The 23,107-nt window shown below is 41.7% G+C and overlaps 1 protein-coding gene across 24 annotated transcripts in view; it reads right to left on the reverse strand.

Moving 5' to 3' along the window:
• LTBP1 (latent transforming growth factor beta binding protein 1) overlaps positions 1–23,107 on the reverse strand; it is a 428,310-nt gene that overhangs the window by 249,847 nt on the left and 155,356 nt on the right. For 22 of the 24 annotated variants that reach the window (XM_065891731.1, XM_065891722.1, XM_065891732.1 and 19 more), the window contains exon 1: positions 6,108–6,330. In XM_065891731.1, coding sequence (XP_065747803.1) covers positions 6,108–6,330 — 223 coding nt within the window. Of the gene's footprint in view, positions 1–6,107; positions 6,331–23,107 lie in introns of those variants that run through there. The other 2 variants (XM_065891713.1, XM_065891712.1) reach the window with 1 other exon arrangement.

Raw genomic sequence — 23,107 nt, forward strand, 5'->3', positions numbered from 1 at the left:
ATGCTTCTCACACCAGCCTTTGGAGAGGCTCTACAGTTGAAATAACAAACACAGTCACAGAGTTAGATTATTAAGTGTGTGATGCTCCCTCCACGAGTTCATCACTCACACTTCATTTAAGTCTCTGCTTACGTAGCATCTAACCAGAGAGCCCTTCCTAACATGCCCGAAAGTGATCCATACCTCCCACCAACACTCCCCATGATCTCCCCTCTCTCAACTTTTTATTTCTTCATGACATCTATCACTACCTGACATTATATCATATATAATGTTTCTGACAGTATATTTTTGATAGTATACATCTGACAGTAACGTACACCCTCTTGTAGTTTTTAAAAATTTTGGTCGAATACATGTGATGTAAAATTTACCATCTTAACCATTTCTAGGTGTACAGTTCAGTAGCGTTAAGTGTTATATATTCATATACTCTCTCGAATGTTACCTTCAAAACTGAAATTCGGTATTCATGAAATAATTCCTTATTTCCCCCCCTCCACCAACACCAGCAACTACCATTCTCTTTCTCTAAGAATCTGACTATTCTAGATATTTCATAAGTGGAATCACAGTATTTGTCTTCTCGTGACTGGCTCATTTCACTCAACGTAATGTCCTAAAGGTTCATATATTATTGATATATAGCCACGTGTTTTTAATATAGCAGGAGAGCAAGGACTTTGCCTATTTTATTCATTGCTATATATTCCTAAAGCTTAAACCAATCCCTGGCACATAGTAGGTGCTCAGTAAGTATACGTTAGATGAATAACGTTCCCAATACCTGCCTTTTAAGGGTGCTTCACAACTTAAATAAAGGCAGTGCTCTACATTATGACATTTACTCAGTATTAGAAGATAATTTTATGAGGCTAGATATATTTTGGAGTAGTTGCACAAGTTCGTAAGCACTCTAACTTGCCCAAATGAAAGGCAACCATCTTCTTAGTACTGTATTGGCTAATCTTTAAAAAACATAAAACCTGTACAATGTGTTAAGGGGAAAATATATGCACCAGTTCAAAGAGTGACATGTTGCCTTTCATTGGTTTCTGTGCTGGATAAACACCAAGGGATCCAAACAATGATAAGAAGGTGAAGGGCTCAGTGTCTGAACTAAGCCGCTCCGCAAAAAGTCTCAATGCTTCTCCCGACTGAGCAGTGATGCTGGTTTATTTAATGCCTCATTGAGAGTGAATTTTTTTCCATCCTTATGAGGAGAACCTACCTAATGAGTGTAGCATCAAGGACGCTTCCATTCCACCCCAAAACACTGTAGTATTGTATTGAGTTGGCTTTCTGACATACATGGGGAGATTCCCAGTGTAGGGCAGCAAAGGAACCTCACAATAGGTGAAAGCAGCTAGAGGTTGTCATCATTACTATGGGCTGTTCAGAGCTTATTTAGACTATTAGATCACCAGTTTCCTGCCTAAAAAACTGAGAAACCTTCCCTCTCTCTTTTTCAGAATGATAAATATCAATGTCCCCTTTTCAGAGAACTTCTTTAGTAAGTTCTGAAAGAGTAAAAGCCAAATTCCTAAGCTTGAAATTCAAGGTGCTCCACAGCCGTGCCCCAGCCTACCTTCCCAGACTTGCCATCCAGGATCACTGCCCTTCATGCTTTCACCAGTAAATGCAACTCCTCTCAGTTTCCACAAACCACCTGTGCCTGCATGTCTCCATGCCTCATTCAAATGGGTAAATTCTTCCTTCCCTTATCAACCTTACCTCTCCCTTCCCATCCATCTTTATTTTGGAACGTATCGTCGTGTCAAGTTGCACTGCCCCCATCAGTCTGCCGTCAGACAACCTACTACTATGAGCCAACATGTTTAGCAGCTGGGGAGAGCACAAAGAACTGAACAGAAAAGTCACATGCCATCCCTTCTCTCTCAAAGTATTCTTCCTCAGCTAGAAGTGGAATCTCCTCTTCTGAGGTCCTGCTATGAGCTTTCTACCTTTAATGAGGGTTATTTACATACACTCCTCATCTCCTCCTCAAAGCATAAGCTCTTCGAGGGCAGCTTTACGATTTTCTTGTCCTGGAAAATCTAGCACAATGTTGTCTACATAATCACTTAACACATGGTCATAGCAGGCAACACAGGAAGAGAAGAGGTTTTTAGACTCTGGAATAAGAAAACCTGACTTAAAGTCACCTTTGATCAAACCACTAAAGCCTTGGTACTCACATCTATAAAATATGGATATTACCATTTACCTCTCTCAGGGGAAGCAAGCACCAAATGAAATACCATGGGATCATAGTTTTTAAATTCTCAAATACTTTTTATCAGTATTCAATTGGTGCTAATGGAACGTGAGTCCCTCATAACTCCTCAGAGAAAGCAGCATCACATAAACCAAATGTCTTAGCTTTGCAATTGTGATTGCCTTTCAATCTCTCTCTCTCCAAGTAAGATATGCCAAGCAACAGTATTATTTTATTTGAAATATTCTACTTGTGGCAACAGAGAATTCCTATGTTTTTCTTATTAGAGAAAACTTATAACTCCATAAGCAACAACTTAGAAGTCCCAGGAGGTCATCTTCATTATACCCCCATGAAATGCAAAGAAGCCATGAAAACCGGGGATATGTTTCCATTTTGTAAAAAGGCAAAGGCAGGAAAGTGCAAGGAGGCAAAGGTCAGAATGCCACAACAAAAGTGGTATTTAGAGTTTGCTTTACAGAAAATTCCCCTTCATGTAAATATTCTGTTATATCATGTCAGTATCACATTCACAAAAATGAGTTTCTCTTAGAATCTCAGAGTACTTCCCTTGGACATCATCTTCATTCAGGCCTCGCTTTTAGAGTCACATTGAGTAGAAGTTAAGGTTATTTCTCCCACTGAACTCCCAGGAAAACAGAGTACATGCTTACTTGTCACAAGAAATGCACCTGCCTCTCACATCTGACCAGCCCAGACTCATAGTCACCATAGACCAGAAAGAAAAAACAGGAGCAGCACAAAAAAGGGAGGAAGGAACCTATGTCACCGCTGTGCCTACTAAACCCACCACCTACCTATTATCACCTGCATTGTGTGGATGAGTGACCTGAACCTGGAAAGGACAGTGAGCCAGGTAAGCACGACCAATGGATATGAAGAAGCCAGCATTCGAACCCAGGGCTATTTGACTCCCGGTTGCTAATTCTCTTTTATACCATCTGGCCTTCCCAGAAAACCCAACTCCCTCAGGTTCTTCCCTTACTTGTCCCTCCTACACATCACAGTCAGACCCCAGAGAGTTAAAGAGGACACAAGGAGACCTGGGCTCTAGCCCCAGCTAACTGAATTGCTGTGTAATGAAGGGAGACTCACTTAAGTCAGTGTACCTCTGTTTCCTTGTCCAAAAAAATGGTGACAATAATATCCATTCTACCTCTTTCCAAATAACTGGACATCACCATGGAAATGTTAAAAATTATTTCTGCTCTTCCGATCATCAAAGTGGATTATTTAATTAAGGTGCCGTAACTATGAAATCTACATGGTTTTCCCTGTATTATTTTGACTCCTTGGGGCAGGGGTCAGCAAAGGCTGGCACTAGCGTCAAATTCAGGCCACTGACTGTTTTTGTAATGCAGCCACACCCTTCCCGTACCTACCATCTCTGGCTGTTGTCACGATACCACACGGGGTTGAGTGCTTGTGACGCACACTGTATGGGCTGCAAAGTCTAAAATATTTACTATCTGGCCCCTTAAAGTTTACCAGTCCCCACCTTTTAGTAGCCTTAAATATCAGAGGCTAAAGAGTAGCTGACAAGTTACAATACATTTTGAATTGTCCTCAAACTACTATTTTCCATGTAACACATCTTATTTGTCAAAAGATTTAACATATTGTAAATATAGTGAGAAAAAATCAATCAGAAAACCACTTCCTGTAAGTAATAACATTATATTAAACCAGTAAATCCCCAGAAGATATCTTACATGCCTAAAAATGCATTTTGAAATTCTCTGTATTTCTAGAGAATCATAATCTCTAAATTCTACAAAATTACCATCTTCAGTAAAATAATTTTTAAAACTTGTCTGTCAGATTACCCTATATTTGAAGTACAGAAGAGAAATAGCTCAGGAAAGAAATGAAACAATTCCCATGATTTCCAATGTGAAACTATTCATTACTATGCCCTCTCCCTTTTACTATTATTTTTTTTAATTAAACTACTTTGCCAATCCTTTTGTGGCAGAGTTTTAGTGCCAGTTTTGAGATTTTTTGGTAAATAGTTGTGTCCCATTTTGTATTTTGAATAGGCTGTGTGTATCCTGTTCCTAAACATCTGCTCTAATGCCAGAGAGGAAAGTGTGCCGCATGTTTTAACAAGAAGACTTCCTCTGCTTCTCAAAGCCTTCAAATATTTAGTTTCGAAGTGAATACACTGTAAGCCAAAAAATTACCACCCACCCAATTACTCTGTCATTCCTACTGTAAAGGTTTATGAAAAATGCCAAAAGGAAGAGGAGCAGACATTATCGATGATGATGGAGGAAGAAAAGCAATGAGAGTAAGGAAGGCAAACAAGGAAAGTAAAAATGGGAATAAGCCATTTAGCCCATAATCATCTAATTGGGAATTGCTTTTTCTCTTCCTTGTCTACAGCCCTGTAAAACAGCTGAAAAACAATTTGGCTTATTACTGATAAAAAGTCCTAGGATTTTAGAGATGGACTGAATTTTAGACATCACTAAATATAAGCCACTTATTTTATGGATGAGAAACACTAAAGTCCAGAAATATTAACTGTCGCACCCTGTGGATTAGCTAGTTACTGGCAGGACCAGGACCAGAATCTAGTTTCCTGATCATCAGTTTAACACACTTCCCATTAGACTCAGCTCTCTGTCCTGCTAGAGCATACTGTGCCCTTTGGCACCTAACAGTTAAATTCTTTTAAAAAATATGCCTGAAGTACCCCTATCATAGCCAGGAAATTAACAATACCCCTTTAAATAGTATCTACGGGCACATGTTTTTTCCAAGTATAGACTATCGAGAGCAGTGCTATGACCTCAACAGAAACCAGAGTCACAGTAAAACAGTAGGATAATCAAAGAGCTAATAAGGACTTCGAACTGCCTCCTTGTATTTTGTCTTGATGGAAATCAGTTTGAAACAGACACCCCCCGCCACCTCCTAGACATATGCTCTCAAGACTAAACAGCAATATTCCATAAAAAGACCAGATCTAGCCAGTGTTATTATCTGTCTGACATTTGGGTTATTCTTGTGAGTAACTCATAAAGTATCGTGGGTGTCTGTGATTATTTGAGTACACATGGCAAACCATAATTGGTCAAAAAATAATAAAAGGCATTTTTCTGTGACAAAAATACCATATTGCGTGACAACATGGCAGTGTGACAGCATTCAGTGGTCCGCAATACTTTCTCCATTTACAAAGTAGTAAAAAAGAGACAAGAATTTAAAAGTAAAAAGCCTTTTTGCAGTAACTACCATAGTTCATATTTAAATTACAAAAGATTAAAAGGCTTTAAGTGCTGACAGTAATCCACTAGCATATCTTCTCCCAAATCCATGTCATATTTCAACTTATAATTTAGCCTTTTGATACACAGCAGAAACGTGGCAAAAGATGCAAGTCTGTATCCCTTTCTACAACTGAAATACAGATTTTTGACAATTTTTAGAAACTTTTTAGAACCTGGCTATTTATGACATAAAAGTTTAAATTTAATCACTACCATCTAAATTTTATAACATGAATCAAATCTAACATAAATTCTACTTATCACTGAGCAGATAAAATTTGAAATTGATCAATGCAAGCTGTACATTAGGGTCTTAATTTAAAGCCTCTTCCCTTCTGTCCTACTGATACCTCCCCATCATCACAAGGCTGTATACATGATAAACAATTAGGAGCAATACTCTCCTTGCCATCTCTCTCAGAAACCAAATACCAAGTTAAAAATTATTCCGAAAGTAATTTAAAGGATCTCATGAAAGCAGCATATGCGTACTCATAGACAGAAACCCATTCAAGCAGAGAGCAGTGTGAATGGAGGGGGTGTCTAAATGCTACAATCTCAAACTCTAGTCGGCAAGGACAGTTAGAACTCACCCACTCGGAAGTTCGTGGCTGTCAGGGTGTCGGCAGCGTGACCGTTCTCACTAATAAGAGTGGTGGTGTTCCCCTTCTCACAGCTGTTCTGACAGCTGCCCTTGGTGCAGGTCACTTTACAGATGCTCGGAGTAAAGACCACCTTGATGCGGCCAGTGTGGTTACTCACTAGGAGTGGAGGCAGGGAGAAAAAGAACAACAAACACATCAGCTTAGTATCCATGAACTTGCCTTGGAAGGTTAAAAAAAAAAAAAAAAAAAAAAAGGAAAAAGAGAAAGGAAAGGAGGGAGAGGGGGAAAGAGAGAGCCCACAACCCGACAGGTTAAGGAAAGAGGGAAGCCTTTAGTGCTCGCTGCTCTGTATCCAGTGGTGTCTCTGAAACAGGAGTAGGAAGCTTAGCAAACAGAACTCTGGGATGCACTCCAAAACCACATTTGAAGTCGAGTCACTGGAGTGGGATTACTAACCACAATGCTGCACTTTATTCACGGGCAGACAAAGAGCAGTACGGAGGGCACGACAGATGAAAGAGCCAGCCCTGACAGGCAGATGTAATGCACAGAGGTTGGCCGTGCACCTAGTGGTGAATAAACTCTTGTGTCCTCAACTTGCATACTTTCCCTGTTCCTCCACTTATTAAGTCACTATTTGCAGCCCGACCCCTGGAAATGTTTTAGGCATGCAGCATGTCTGAAAACATCTGTCTCAAATCTCCTGGCACTCCCAGCTGAAGTGATCAAACCCTGTGACGCAGCTGCAGGAGCCCAGTGCTTTTTCACAACTCCGGGCACTCCTTCTCCATATGAATTTATGCAACCTATATTTTGTTTTACTGTGAACAGGGTCCATCTAAGAAAAGGAGGCCAAGGCCCTGGGCTAAAGGATTGCCTCGGTTAAAATGCCACCCTGGAGCTCTCACTGCGGCTCCTCACAAGCCACCTAAAGGAGGTATTTCTTTCATTCATACAGCCCTCTTCTAAAAACCAGATGCTATCACCTGTTACACAGCAGGGGCAGCACAATATCACATAATGGACAGTCATCTTCAAGTCAGATCCTGGGTGGTAATCCTGGCTCAGCCATGCTACGACTCTGGACCTGTCATTTCACCTTTTCTCCAAAACATGAGAGAATTAGAAATGATGTTTTCCAGCCAGTTTTAATTTTCTATGTTTATCAGGGGTCAGCAAGCAATGGCCCTGGGATCAAATCAGGCCCACTGCCTGCTTTTGTAAATAAAGTTTTATTGGAACACAGCCACTCGTGCATTTACATACTGTCTACGGCTGCTTTTGTGCAGTAACAACAGAGTTGCAGAGAGAAGGGATGGCCTCAACCAGGACTGCCACTTGCAGCCAGGCCCCTATATAAACTCGGGCAAAGCACAATACAGAAACCCTATTTTGACATCCACATTTGTGAAATGCCCCCAGCCAGGTCCTTCCGCTTCCCAGGAGCCTAGGCAGAAAGCAAAAATGGTAGCAGCAGCTCAAGACAGCGGAAGAGACATGATTCATCTTTGAAGCTTTAAGGCTGATTGGAAGCAGTGCCCTTCCTGTGGTCACTGTTACTGCAGTGGGCAAAGGAAAGCCTGCCTTTGGGTCAGCCTATCTTCTACCATCCCCTGCCCAACAGAAGAGATTCTCCCCCTTTATACTGCTTTGGTTTGACCAGCATTGTGTTTTCAGAAAATCATCCAAGAAGCCTCTAAAGGCCCACAACAGAATAAAATGTGGTCAAGTCTGAGCTTGGAAACAAAAACCTTACCCAAAGGAGCCGCTAGAATTTCAAGGTTGGAATGGGACATCAAAGGTTTTCTGACAACTTTTATTTGAACATCTCTAGTGACGGGGAACTCATTACCTGCTAAGATGGCACATTCTAGTTATGGGCAGTCCCTAACAAGTGCTATTCTTAAGCTGAAGTTACGTCCTCACAGTCAGCTGCACCCATTCATCCTAATTCACCTCCCCACATTCTCACAATCTAATGCCTCTTCCACCTGACAGCCCTTCATCTCCTCACAGACATTACCACGGAAGCCAAGAAAGCTGACGTTACAAGGGACCTGAAGAGATCCACTTGGGTTGGCCCTCTCGCTTAAAAGAAAATGATTCTTCTGGAGCAGAGATACCCTCAGTTCTTTTCAAATGGTTTTCCAAGACTGTTTCTCATTCACCCGTGGTTCTAATGCAAGAGATCAAGACACATAGTCTGGTGTGTGAAGATATCCTAGTGGCCAACCAGGTCTTCCAGCCCCTTGCAAGACGGCATCCAGAAACTTTTTCCACAAACAGCCAAATAGTAAATATTTTAGAGCTGTAGGCCTAAAGGACTCTGTTGCAACTATTCAACTCTGCTGCGGTAGCAGGAAAGCAGGTTGTCAACAACAGTATGTCAATGAATGAGTGTGACTGTGTCCCAATAAAACTTTATTGAAAGACACAGTTTTCAAACCAGTACTTTAAATGTTTTCAGGACATTTAAAATTTCTCTAGGACTATACCTCATCAATTTTAAAAACTACAATGGAATGCTGATTCTACAACAGACAAAACTCACCTAGTTTGATTTTTTTTTTTTTTTTTTTTTTACAGTAGAAGAAAAAAAAAAATCAGCTTACTCTAAGTTGTCAGACCAAGCTTACAAATATCTTGAGAATACTGTGTGTGTGTAAGGGTGTGAAGCCCAAGAGAAAAAAGAGACAACATCGTCCCACTTCAAAAGAATATAAACTTCTTTGTTTTTTTCTGGCCCTTGGAACAATAATGAAGTTGGAAATGGTGTGCCAACTATTTTGTCTTCTCTGGCATTAACTCTCAGTACCAGCAGCTGCCATGCAGATGCTCATACCATCACCTAAATTATGCTCACTTCAGCGAACTGAGACATCCAAAGAAAGCAGGCCCTTAATCATTATGCCCATGTTACCTCCCAGCTATAGTAGTCACTTTATAGGCACTTGAGATTCTCTGGGCTTATTGTTTTAAAAAAAACTTAGTATGTTTCTTTGCCAAAAAAAATTCTTTTTGGCCTGGAATCATCTGTATTTTCAAGAGGCAGAGACAGTTTCATATGACTTAATTCTGATTTTTATAATGTTCACATCTTCTTGGAAGCAGAAAATACATTTTATTTCATATTTCCCCCCTCGTGTTTCATAAGCATTCTGCTATAAAGTAATCTAATTCTAAAAGAGACCCTTATACTCTCAGATGATCCTCTTGTGTCTACAGGAAGCATTTATAATACTTCTCCATTCTTATTAGTTAAGTTTTCCACAATCTCAAAATCGGCATTGAAAAACTTAACTGTTTGACACTAGACTGTCATCCATAGCTCTGAGAGGACCTCCGTAAACATTAAATGCATTAGATAATATTCTCTCCTTGTGTTCGCTCCTTTAAAATCATTTCCACTACTTTAAAATCATTTCCACATTATCTAGGGTATTGTGTAAAAGAGTTTAAGTTTTAAAGCACTCAAAACTAACATACAGTGCTCTGAGTTTCAAATTCCTCAATGTGACAAGCTGAAGACAATACTACTCATCTCTCAAGAGCTCAGTGGGACTTCAGTGACAGTGGCCTTTCCTACACAGGCCATTTGCTGTTTAAGAGGCATCTTCCTCAAATGCCTTGAATAAATTAATACCTAAGGACCCCTAGTGCCTTCTGTAAAGTAGGTAACCCAATAAATGTGGAACAAAGTGACTCAAACGATGACTGTACAACCCCACAGAGATCGGGGCGTACAGGATGCTGGAGGCCATTCTGGTCCAAGAGCCTTGCTTCACCAGTGATGAGAGTGAAGCCCACGGGTCAAATCAGTGGAAGAAGATCATCCCTAGCTGCACGCATTGGCTGATTAAGAATTACAAACCTGAGAAGCCAAAGTCAGACGAGTCAGGAGTTAACAGGGCAACTGTTGGCACAGTTTTCTTGCTTGGTCCCTCTGACAAAAACATGTGAGTTACCCTGTAGGTAAATCAGCCCCAGAAATGTCAACCAGGCACTTTCAAACTTTGGGTTTTAGAGTCCTTGGCTAGAAACAGATTGCCTGGAGCCACACAGCACCTCCACTGGGCCTCCTAGTCAGTCAGTCAAGACACTCAAAAGTCAACATCCCGTCTGCAGCTTCTGCCAGACCCTGTGTGCATTCATACCTCCAAGAAGAGGTGCTGGCACGTGGGTTAAAACAAACCACAGACATTCAGACTGAATGGCAAATGGGATGGAAGTGGAGCTGATACCCTCCCCAATATAAAAAGCTTTCATTTCTGCTTCCCAATCATTAACGACAGAGCAAAATTCAAAAATGTGAACACTGTTCTTGACAGATGGACTTCAGTCTAGCTGCCATCTTTCAGTCATTAAACTAGGATGTGACCAAAAGCAAAGGCAGCTAAAGAAATAAATATAACGAGTTCAAGACTCACATCAGAGGTCATGAACAAAGAGTCTCGCCTCTGCATTCAACCAGAATGCTGCGACAGCACTTCAGCATTCATCCGACTTCAACAAGGGGAGGCCAACCAGCGCCAGCAGTATCCTCTGCGAAGGAGAAGCATCCGGCCCTGTTGACTGAGTGGGACTTCGGAGCCGAGTCAATACCCAGGTCACGTGGGAGAAAAACTGAGCTAACAGCTCATTCTCCCATTTTGCAATCCATTGCCTGCCGGGAGGCCAAGAATTCTTTGAAGGACAAATCATAAACGTATTAAATAATGCTTAGAATAACAAGACTTGATCGTTCAGCTCTCCAGCCTTGCTGAACTCCTCCAGGACTCTTAAAATAATGCCCACAGAATACTCTGTTCCTCAAGGAAGGTGCTATGTAAATAGAAATCAGTATCAAATCGATTACTTCATCAGATTGCCCCAGTCATGGAAAATTCTCCAAGAGGGAAGGAAACTCAGAGATCTCTAGTTCTGCTGTGGGCACTTCCTCAGATAAGAATCTAGTGTTACTTTCCAGTACCACCTCTTGTAGCTTTTCCACATAGAACTAACTAAATGAAGAGGTAGAGAAAGAGTTGCTACGCAGGTGATATAAAGTAAAACATCTGTGCTTCCTCCTCCTTTCCATGTTCCCTTAATATTCACTGAAGGAAACGGTATCACTTACTCATCTCTTACAGATACATGTATGATTTCTTTCCATTTTTATACATGTAAAGAGACAGGCCTATAGTGAGGCAAAGAAGGCGAGTATATTAAATCATTTAATACAAGAATACGTTTCTGGATATATTCTGAGTTTTTTGAAGAATTGCTTAGTTCTCAAAAAGCAGGTACTAAACATAAGCCATGTTTAAAAATGTAACGACAGTCCCCAAAATATTCATTTGGCAGAAATGCAGCAGATGGTTAACTAGTTAACACTCAAGTATGACGTCACTTATTATTTCATGGAGAAAATAGAAGCTACGAAGCCAGGCCTACCAACTTACCTGGATCTATAGTTGTCCTGCCTCCTTCCCGATGAAGAAGGTGGTTCTACCTAAAGCCAACCCTTCCACTAAAGCAATGCATCCTCTTCCTCTCTTGCCGAAAGACTTCCTCCCCGTTCATTTCCATCAGCAGGCAAACCCGCTGTACTGCGCCCCATCTGTCGAAAACACCTCTCCTCTCATCGTCCCCATCCCACTCTCTTGCAGCTGTCACTCTATTTCCCAGCTCTCCTTAAAGAAAAACCCCTCCAAAGAGCTGCCCTACTGGCTGCCTCCACCACCTCCCCTCCCGTTCTCTCTTGAACCTGCCACAGCCAAGCTTTTGCTGTCAACCCTTCACCAAAGCTGCCCCTGTGAAGGTCACCACTGGCCCCCATGTTGCCAAAACCAACAGTACATCCTCTGGCTCCTTATGACTCAAACTTCCAGCCTATTTGACACAGAAGAACCACTCTGCTTCGTGCTACTCTTTCTTTACTCGGCTTCTAGGTTACCCTGTTCTCTCACGGTTCTCTCCTGCCTTGCTGGCCACTGCTCCTCATGACCCTGTCCAGGGGAAGCCCTAGAGCTCAGTCTTTGTAGCCTTTTCCTTTCCATACTGACTTCCCAGATGCTATTCTCCTGTCTTATCTCATGGATTTAGATACCATCTACAGATTTCTGTAGAGAAAATGTTTAACTCTAGCCTGGACCCCCTCGACCTTGTATATGTGCATATGAGTACTACAGATGTGTGTCCAAGAATCCAGCTGTCCAGCTGCTTATGAGACTTTGCTAGGTAGGTGTCTAAGGTCTAGTGGCTGTCCCAAGAAAACATTCAAAATTAAGCTTCGATCCCTCTCTGTATCCACATCCAAACCTGTTCCTTTTCAAGTCTTCCCCCATCTCTGAAAATGGCAAGTCTATTCTTGATCCTTTTTTGGTCATCTGAGACTCAATACAACAAGCAAACCCTGTTAACTCTATCTCCAGAGGGGACAATTTTTCACCACCTTCATGGCAAACACTGGTGCAATTCACTATCATCTTCTGTCTGGATTATTTCGACAGTCTCCCAGCTGGACTTCCTGCTACCAGCTTTGCCCTCCTACAGCTTTTTCCCACACGGCATTCAGTGCATCCTTTAATGTATGGCAGTCAGACCATGGCACTCCTCCCTTCAGTGGCTTCCCATCTCATTCCGAATACAAGCCAAAGGCCTCACAAGGGCCTACTGGGCTCTCAACAAGCTGTGAGCTCCCTGACCTTGTCTCTTACACGTGTTCCCGAAGCACTCCCTCTGGCCTCCTTGCTATTCCTCACATACTGGGCACACTCCTATCTCAGGGAACCTCCTGTTCCCTCTGCCTAGAATACTCTTCCCCAGATATACATGGCTTCCTCCCTCACCTTCAAGACTTCACCAGAACGTCACATGACCAGGAGGTTTTTCCCGACTACCTGGCATAAAACTGCAACATCCCACACCCATTGATCCCCTGTGTCCTGTTTTACGTTTCCTATTTATAAGTACGCTTTATAGATTTAGCATTGGATCACTGTCATAAAAACACAGGCTCCATGAGGGCGGGAATGTGTCTGGTCACTACTAAATACTCAACATGTGTCTCATAGCAAGTGCTCAAGAAATATCAAATGAATGAATAAACTTCACTGACAGAGAACTAAAGAAATAACATTTATCTAAGGGATAACTGTCAGTAATTTTTTAAAAAAAATAAAGAACACTTCTATGAAACCTTTAGCCTCAAAACATTTATTTTATGCTATATTTGTCAGAGAGAAATCTTTTAGTCATAAAAGCTTCAGATCAAGGGAAAGCACAAGCTGTTATTCAGGAAACCCTGCAATCATTACTAAACATTTTTCCCTAAAATCATTAAAACATTACCCAAAAGTGGCCATTACCAAAAAATTTTCAATTAAACATGCCAATGACAGAATAACTGAATAAACAGGAAACAAATTTCTCAAGCACTTTTTCAAAAGAAAAACAATTACTTGCTCCCAAAATTCCACAATGTATCATGCAAAAATCAAATTGACACATAAGGGAAAACTTCCACTAATTTTATAAATAAAACTGATGATGATGTCCAAGGATTTTAGTTTTTTAATATATTTCTGATTTACTTAGTATTCATTCCCTTTGTTAGGCTAAGAACAACTAGGAAATTAAAAACACTACTACCCAGATTCTTCGAGTCTGATGTGAATTGCCACTAAGCCATTAAATCCACCCAAAAAGAGAAATACACTTTGGTTCCCAGCTCAGGGAGACTGGGAGAGGGACTATCCAGAAGTCCAGCGATAAAGATGGCAGATTTCATCCCAAATTTCCACTTATTTTAGAAGTTGGGTCTCATTTCCCATTTCACTAATTTAATCTTTGCTTTAGCTTGACTCGAGATTTAAGGACTAGGATTTTCACCTAGAATCGCACGTTTTCTCAACTTCAACCTTGCCCTGCCAGCCAGAGTCCACTACCCCCATTAGGACTTTAAAAAGCACACCTTGAGACTATGGGATTGTTTTAATCTTTCCTTTTTCTCCCTGGAGTTTTCTCTCTTTAAATACCAAACCTAAGTTCTCTTCTCTAGAAATATAATAAAAGGTCCTATTTTTATCCCTGGAACAAAATCAAATACGTTTCAAGGTATAATATATTTTACAGTCAAGAGAAGCTAACTTTTACCCAATAAGTAGTTTACTCACCCAGCAGGATCTGACCCAGTATATTTGGGGAAAGAAAATATAGTTGGTAATAAAAGTAGAGAACTAGCAAAACAAACGGATGACTTTCTGACATTTTCATTTTCTGACCTTTTCTGTAAAATATGTTTCTTTAACATCACAGACCCTGAGGGGATTCAACCGACCAGGCATACTCCATGGGGTACCCTCCTCAGTTCTGGTGTCCTACAACTGCACCAGGCCACTGTCCCGTGGTGTTTTCTTCAACATGACTTTAAAAGCCCCCATCTAGAGCATGTGAAAATCTCTCCTCTGCTAATTCTTAGTACCAGAGAACCAGCCCCTCCAGAATGAACAGTGGTATTTGAGATGCTGTGATTGCAGAGTTGAAGAAACACAAGACTTAATGTGTTTTGTGTTTAAAAGTAATAAAGAACAACAGGAGGGAGCACAATATACTTTAAAAGTCATAAAGTAATAACTTTAAAAGTAATAAAGAATAACCTGAGGGAGCACAATATACCCACTTTCTCAATTCTGAATTGAGAGTATAATTCATGGCCTGGATCTAGAATCCTGACAATTGTGGCAAGCATACTTGGCGAGGGTTAAATAAGTTTGCCCAGGGATTTTTTAGAGGAGTTTTTCGGCATCATGGTTCAAGACGTTACTCTAAGAGTTCATCTCCCGAGGGACAGATACCATTGAAAAGACGCACTTTTTCACGTGAAAAGTCTCCACTTCCCTCAACCTATGTCAGCGTTCACCACAGCGTAACTCTCTAGCTTCCACACTGTGGCCAGGGCAGCGGAAGAGGCTTAAGAGAAGGACTTCACCACTGTCTCTGAATCAAAAGAACAAGTTGCAGGGCAGTAAACACTTACCTGTCTTCCATCTCTAACACTCATTCAATCTGGCCAGTTTGTGTGGGCTCCTTACAGAAGCAGTGGGCTAGACACGCTTCACATGATTCGAATTTTCTATCCCTTAATTTTAGAACAGAATTAAGTTTTATTTATCCCCACATTTGTTGTTTTTCCAAAAAGAAGTCAATGGAGGCACTTGTTATCAGTCTATCACTCACCATTTCCATAAATAACATGTTTGCTTGCACGTGGAGAAGCAAGTCTGACTAAAATGATCCACATCTACTGGGCTGCGTGTGTACCAAGGAACAAATTTCATGACTTACTCACAAGCTTGACAGAGTAGGGGCCATTCCCCATGAGGGTCCCCAATTATCTCTACTATATACTTGGAGAAATAGGATTCCATTTAGTCTATGTAATTGTTAAAACAAATATTTCCAACAAAATCAAACTCCTTCAAAGGAAATGAAGACTCTTGCCCACCTACATCCAATCTAGCCTCAACTTCAGCAACCACGCATACAGCCAGGGGATCAGCTGGGCAGAACTGTCCAACGATCCTCACTCACACGCCTGCTTCCTTCTCACGGTCTCCTCCCCCCCCACCCCCCCACCCAGAAAACCTTTCCTCCTTTCTCTCCACCTTTCATCCTTTCACTCCCATCCACGATTCTCACCAACCTAGGCACAGCCATACATTCCACTTTTTCTTGGCTCTTCGCACATACTTCTATTTATGTATGTTTCTCTCCTCCAACATTCCCTTGGCCTCAGTCAAGCCAAAGAAAACAGTTTGTATTCTCATCCTCCCTTGCTATTTTTAACCCATGTCCCACCTGGTGATTCTCCCTTTTTGGGAATGGGAAAGAGTATGTGATGAGAGGGGAGTGGCATGGGAAAGAACACAGTGGGAGGAAACGAACTCAGGCCGGGAATACAGGGGAAGACAGACAAAACAAAGGGCAGAGAAGTGACTTTAACTCCAACAGCTAATACCTGGAAGTCACAAAAACATTAACGGAGTTGAATGCCACCAACGTTCTACTATTTCCACAAGGGGCTTGGAAATTTCCCTCTTATATTAAAGGCAGACACAAGGAAGAAAACGACCTGTTACACTTTACGAAACCTAAATTTGCTTGAAAGAAAAAGTCAAAAGACAGGATAGAGAAGGAAACCAAAACCTACTGGGCCCTGGACAGGCATTCTGAGTTACTGGAGCTGCCAGGCCAGGAGTAGATACCGTGATGTGCCTCTGAGAGAGATCCCAGCTCTTTCATGTAGGTAATGAAAACCCAGTACAAACAAAATATTAGAAATGTGAATGCCTTGTATTTTGAGAAGCACTAAGGAAGCTGAACATAGGAATATTTGTGCAACTATCAAAACTCCTCCAAAGTTTGATGGATTCAACTGAAAGAAAAAACTGTTGACGCTATTAGTTATAATAGAAGAAAACTGGCATTTTTTAAAATCTCTAAAGTAATTTAGAATTATAGAATCAGATATATCTACGCTTGCAGAACACCAATTCTGTCAGTTCTTTTTTCCCCAGCACAAAATTCTCCCTGGCTCGGTTTTTAAATGACTCCATCAAATGGCCCCAGCTACTCTCCCCAAGGGATTACTGCCAAATTCAATAGATCTCACCATTAGGCAAGATTTCAGCCTAAATATTGCTTTTCTCAAAGTCGTCATATTATATCTAAATATGGTCCAGTATCATGTCATAAATAAAATTGAAAAATGATTAGTTGCCAATAAAAAATGAATTACTGATGTGTAATTACACATTTTAAGTTTTTCAGCTGTCAGCTAATTCTTTTTAGGTTACTCATTTTCAACTTTTCCCTTTTGACTCTCATCAAGTTAATGCCTCTCCTGTTGAACACTGATGGTTTTAAAACGTGTCCACAAATTCTTTGCTATGTCTTTCTTCAGGAGATGATGTCCAGTTCCCCTCCCCTTGAGCCCGGACTGGTCTTAGCGACTCGTGTCTAAAGAACAGAATAAAGCAGAGTGATAGTTTGTGACTTTGGAGACTAGATCATAAAAGGCACTGCACTGCAGTTCCCATCCTGCTCTCTTTCCTGGATCACTCATTCTGAGGGAAGCCAGCTCCCATGCTGTGAGAATACTTGAGGAGTCTATGGAGAGGCCCAGGCTACAAAGAACTGAAGCTTCCTGCCAATCACCATGTGATTGAGCAATCCTGAAAGCAGATCTTCCAGCCCCAGGCAAGCCTTCAGATGACTGCTGCCCTTCCCTGATACCCTGACTGAAACTTCATAAAAGAAACTGAGCCAGAACCAATCAGCTAAGGTAATTCCCAATTCCTGACCCACAGAAACTGTAAGATATTGCTTGTTGCTTTAAACCACTAAGGTTCGGAATGCTCGGTTACACGGCAATAGATAATATAAACACACACACCCTTCTCCACTTTTTTTTTTTTTTGCCTAGATTCTGAGAACAGAGAGTATATATGGGCCTTTCTAAATGTACAGAGCACTGTATGCGTGACTGATGGACTCATGAAACATGTACTGGGCGCTTACTAAGCTACAAAGCTCAAACACACACCATGGCCATGTAAGTTACACTCACAGCCGTTTCACAGACTAGGAAACTACAGAGACATTCATCAGACACTTGACCAAGGTCATTTTGTTAGGAAATGGTAGAAGCTGGGAGTTCAGTGCAAGCCCTGCTCTTTCATCAAAACCCCAGTGCCTCTCCCACACTTTTAATGAGCAGTACTTTGAAAATTACACGACACGAGGCACTTGGAAAGGTTGGGATGAAGGAGAGAAATGAAGATGGAGCACATATGGGAAGGTCAGGATGAAGGAGGGAAATTAACAGAGACGGAGCACAGACTACGTGTCTGGCAGCATGTTAGGTGTCACATGCCATCTCACTTCATTCTTACAACAAACAGTCTTATGGAATAAGTGTTAAGAGTTTTATTTGTCCAAGAAACGGACAGAGTGTTCAACAAGATGGGATACAGTGAAACCACTCTCTGGCTCCACCCTCCCAATCCTGCAGTCAAGAGTAGAACAAAGACATGCAGAATAAAGCCATCCAACCCATTACCTCACAAGGCTGTGGCAGGGGCCATATGAAATAATTTGTATGGATATGATTCATAAGCTGGTAAATATGCAAATTCAAGAGGTTCTCATTACATGCAGTCAGCTCTTAGAGGAAAAACTCAAATAAGCAGCAACACTTACTCCAAGATAAATGACAGAGCAGAACACACAAGAGCTTCTAAACATGGGGAAATCTCACCTCGAAATGTTTGCTTTTATGATCATAATTACTACTAAAAACTCTAGAAGAAAGTAAAATTCTACTGTGGACTTTGGTTCTGACACAATTTCCAGGTAAGATCTGATTGCTTCATTTTGTTTGAAAGCTATCGAAATGGATCTCAAACGGCAATAGGAACCCACTGATTAGAAAGGTTTATTTTGCATTTGGATTATTTTTGTTAAAAAAATTCTTCCCAGAAGCTCTATATTCAGATAATTTTTTAAATGTGTCATGGTCATTAAAGTCCTACATACAATAAAGTTGACAATTTTTTAAAATATAGTCAAATTTTGACTTTGGACTCACCTGAAAGTAACTTACACGAAGAGCTAAAGTAGCAATCTTTTCAATGAACAAGTTTTGTTTTGGCAATTTATACCTTGTTATATTTTTGCTTCCTAACAAATACATGCATAACACGTAGGGTAACAGTTTAAACAGTCAAAAAGCGTTCTAATGGGCTTCCCTGGCGGCGCAGTGGCTAAGAATCCACCTGCCAAGGAAGGGGACACGGGTTCAAGCCCTGGTCTGGGAAGATCCCACATGCCGCAGAGCAACGAAACCCGTGCGCCACAACTACTGAGCCTGCACTCTAGAGCCCGCGAGCCACAGCTACTGAGCCCATGTGCCACAACAACTGAAGCCTGCGCGCCTAGAGACCACGCTCTGCAACAAGAGAAGCCACTGCAATGAGAGGCCCACGCACCGCAACTAAAGAAAGCCCACGTGCAGCAACAAAGACCCAGTGCGGCCAAAAATTAAATAAATAAACTTATTTCAAAAAAAGAATAATAGGGCTTCCCTGGTGGCGCAGTGGTTGAGAGTCCGCCTGCCGATGCAGGGGACACGGGTTCGTACCCCGGTCTGGGAAGATCCCACATGCCGCGGAGCGGCTGGGCCTGTGAGCCATGGCCGCTGAGCCTGCGCGTCCGGAGCCTGTGCTCCGCAACGGGAGAGGCCACAACAGTGAGAGGTCCGCGTACCGCAAAAAAAAAAAAAAAAAAAAAAGAAGAAGAATGTACTAATATTACAATGTAACATATTGAATTAATGCATATGCAGCAATTAGCACTGTGGCTGGCATATGGTAAGTGCTAAACAGATGAGGAGAAAGACCAGGATTGAATCCACAGTGTCTTTGGAGAATATAAATGAGCCTATGTCCAAATTTCCTGATCTTCAGAGACATGAATATAATTTACAACACCAAGAGCAGGTTTCTAAAATATGTATTGTATGTTCTTGAGGTATATTAAGGTGTGGTTTGGAAACTGGGATCTCTGACAAGAGACATTATGAATCACTTTCTCTGCTAAGAGTATTTTTAAAACTCCTTTAAAAGAGGCCTCTAACTTCACTATATTTCCAGGTTCAAGACATGGCAGAGAATGTCTGCTATGAATTTATACACACTCCCCGCCCCCCGCTTTGTGGTTGCCTGAAAACCCATACCAAAAATAATGATGAACGAATAAAAGGTATAATGGGATTTCGGAAGTGTTACTGAAAGTGTTCCTATCCGCACTCACTAACAAACTCTAAACTGGACATTCTCCATTCCATATGAGCAAGAATCCCTGAGACCCAAGAATGCTTCTGTTAAAAATCCCAAGGGCTGCTCAGACATAAATGTGGTAACACATCAGGTCCTACTGAAACCAGGCCAGGCAGAACAATTCTTTAGGTGTTTCAGTAGTCGTGAGGAAATGACAGAACTGACCCATCCACTCCTCTATCCATCACAAGCCCACCCCAATGTTCGATGCTCTGAGATGTCAGGACAGGCAGCTGTTCGAGGGAAGGGTACGATGTCAGGACAGGCAGCTGTTAGAGGGAAGGCTACAAATAGAACATGTGTTAGCCAGAGTCTCTGTCCACAACACAATGTGAGGGGTGTATGTTATCTGGAGTGATGGAATGGTATAGTAAAGCTGTGTGAAGCAATAAGGGAGATAAGCCCCAAGAAGATCCAGGGATAGCCAGCCCTCATGGAGACTAAGGCACATTTCAGTAACTGCAGAGATGATGTTGAGAATCCACAGTACTTGTAGCACCCCATTATATGTTGCCCTGTCCCCAGTGCTTTTCAGAAAAGGCTGATGAACTTCATTCTTATACACAACATTAATGAGATAGAAAGCTTCTCTCTGGCTGCTTCTGCTGGTGTTTCACTTTTGTTACAGTTGTGTACTGCTTAGCTCTAACGTACAAACACCTTAAGAGAGATTCTGATTCATTTCATCAGTATCATTCCTGCTGGGGAAAGAGCGATCCTGAGATGCACCTGCAGCCGTTAAATGGTGATCATTAAAACAAGCAGCGCAGCTGCCTGGTGCGTGGGGTTCCAGACGTTGTTAATGGAGAGTGCTCAATCCCACATAAGAAGCCCAGAGGCCATCAACCAAAAGAAACTATGACTAACACCCTCTCACCTGCTCTATGATGCTTGCTTGCTTTCAGCAAAGCTTTCCAAATCCGTCTCTAGGATACAAGGGTTTTAAAATATCTATGATTTTTTTACAAGAGCAACCACTGCCTACCTAAAATGTTTTCATTTAGTTAAACTGGTATCTTGAGAGAAACTTGTGAAGCACAGTTAGGGCTACAAGAAAACTTTTTTAATGGATACTTGTTATATGGATACTATAAGGAGCTCCAAAAAAGTAAATTTTAAATAATACACATTTATGTATTTGATTGAATATATTTGTGTGTTTATGTGTATATACACATATTTCATTATTTAAAGTTTGCCTGCCAGAAGAATTACTCACATAGAACCATGTTGCAATTACCTTCTAGGGAAGAAAGGTTTTCCTCCTACTCCTGCCATGTATTAATTTCTACTACCTTCGTATGCGAGGAGCAAGGGAGAACAAGGACAGCTGGCTTTCAGCTTAAGTACAATTTCATAAGACGCTAATACTAAGTCAATATTGAAAAATAATGCACAACTAAAATTGTAGACGACACAAAAACTTCTTTAAGAAATGTCATACAAAAACACAAAGAAGGTACTGAGGTCTTTACCTCCACAAAGTGGGTACAGATTCACCACAAGGCCATCATTTTCAATGTTAAGAGGACCTTTCTATAAGGAGACTGACCCACAAGAAGACAAAGCATTCTACTTTAATTCCTTTTATAACACCTCATAAGCAGAACTTTTGTATCAAAAGTATCATTTCAACTCTAATGATGATTAATTTTCTAGAAGCTATTTTCCTATTTAGAAGAAAAAGCAAGTCACGCCCTCAGTTTCTGGTAAATAAATCCTAAGGCTGAGTAGGCACCATCTTTTTGCAAATTCAGGTTTTCTCTTACCAAAACGTTGCATTGTAGTTTCCCTCAGGCAAACCGTAAATTCATGTGTTTTATTTTTCCTTAGACATATCACAGTTTGGTCACAGAATATTCTGGAGCCACACAGTGTTTCTCAATATCTTGAACTCAGTCTCAACACCCAGAAATATCCTTGGATTGGCTTGTTATGAAATCTTGGGCCCTTTGGGTTTAAAGCCTCTTTCTCTGGCACGGAAAGCTGCCCACTGGGGAATTTAGGTTACATAATCCTCTCACTCTAGGTTTTCCTCCACTGTTTTCACATTGCTGGATAAGCTTCTTGGCAGCGTTTATAATCAGTCCATGCCTACCACTGCCCAGCTATCTTGAACTGTGCATGAGTAATCAGGCGATGAGAAGTTCACATCCACATACCTTCCGGGACTGGGATATGACCAAACAACCCCTGGATGAAATAAACCACCTGCCCTCGCCCCTCCAACTGAGGCACGGCGACCACAGCAAGACCACACATGGAACAACTTCTGTAATAGGTAATACTCTGTCCTTCAAAGGAACCCGAATTCCTAAGGACATCAAACTCAGCAAAACCCTGGTGTTCACCCACATCCACCAGAAGGCTTTTCTCAAGCAATTTTTATACCCAGTATGCAGATGCTCTGCTGTCTAGGCTTTTAAGGCCAACAAGGATTTTACCAGAAATTATTGAAGACTGGGAGATTTTCTTCTGGCCATCTTAGTGCTAAGATCCACATAGCCACATGGCTGGGGAACTGGCTCAATGTTCCTGATTCCCAAACAACACTGTGTGAGGATGACCAAGCAGCTCCAGGAACTTGCTGATTTTACAAGGGAAAAGGCACAGAGCTTTACTATGAACCCTTCCTCCAGGCAGTATGTTTTCACACCTAGTATCCTTTTTATTTTTTTCCCTTTTTTGGGGGGTACGCGGGCCTCTCACTGTTGTGGCCTCTCCCGTCGCGGAGCACAGGCTCCGGACGCGCAGGCTCAGTGGCCACGGCTCACGGGCCCAGCCGCTGCATGGCATACGGGATCCTCCCGGACCGAGGCACGAACCCGTGTCCCCTGCATCGGCAGGCGGACTCCCAACCACTGCGCCACCAGGGAAGCCCCCTAGTATCCTTTTCAAATGCTAAAGCGTTTGTTAGTTTGCATCAGCTTCATGTAAGATCGTTTCTGGCTGGTACAGCTTCCACTGTCACTTCGTACTTGTTGTATTGGTGTGGAGCCATTCCCTCGAGACACACTTACCTGCACATGACAAGCTCAGGGTAGTCTCCATGCAGGGAAGGATTCTGAGTGCTGAAGAATGTTAAGTCTACGGAATTCTCCTTCCTCC

This window comes from Phocoena phocoena, chromosome 14, assembly GCF_963924675.1.
Source record: "Phocoena phocoena chromosome 14, mPhoPho1.1, whole genome shotgun sequence".
NCBI lineage: Eukaryota > Metazoa > Chordata > Mammalia > Artiodactyla > Phocoenidae > Phocoena > Phocoena phocoena.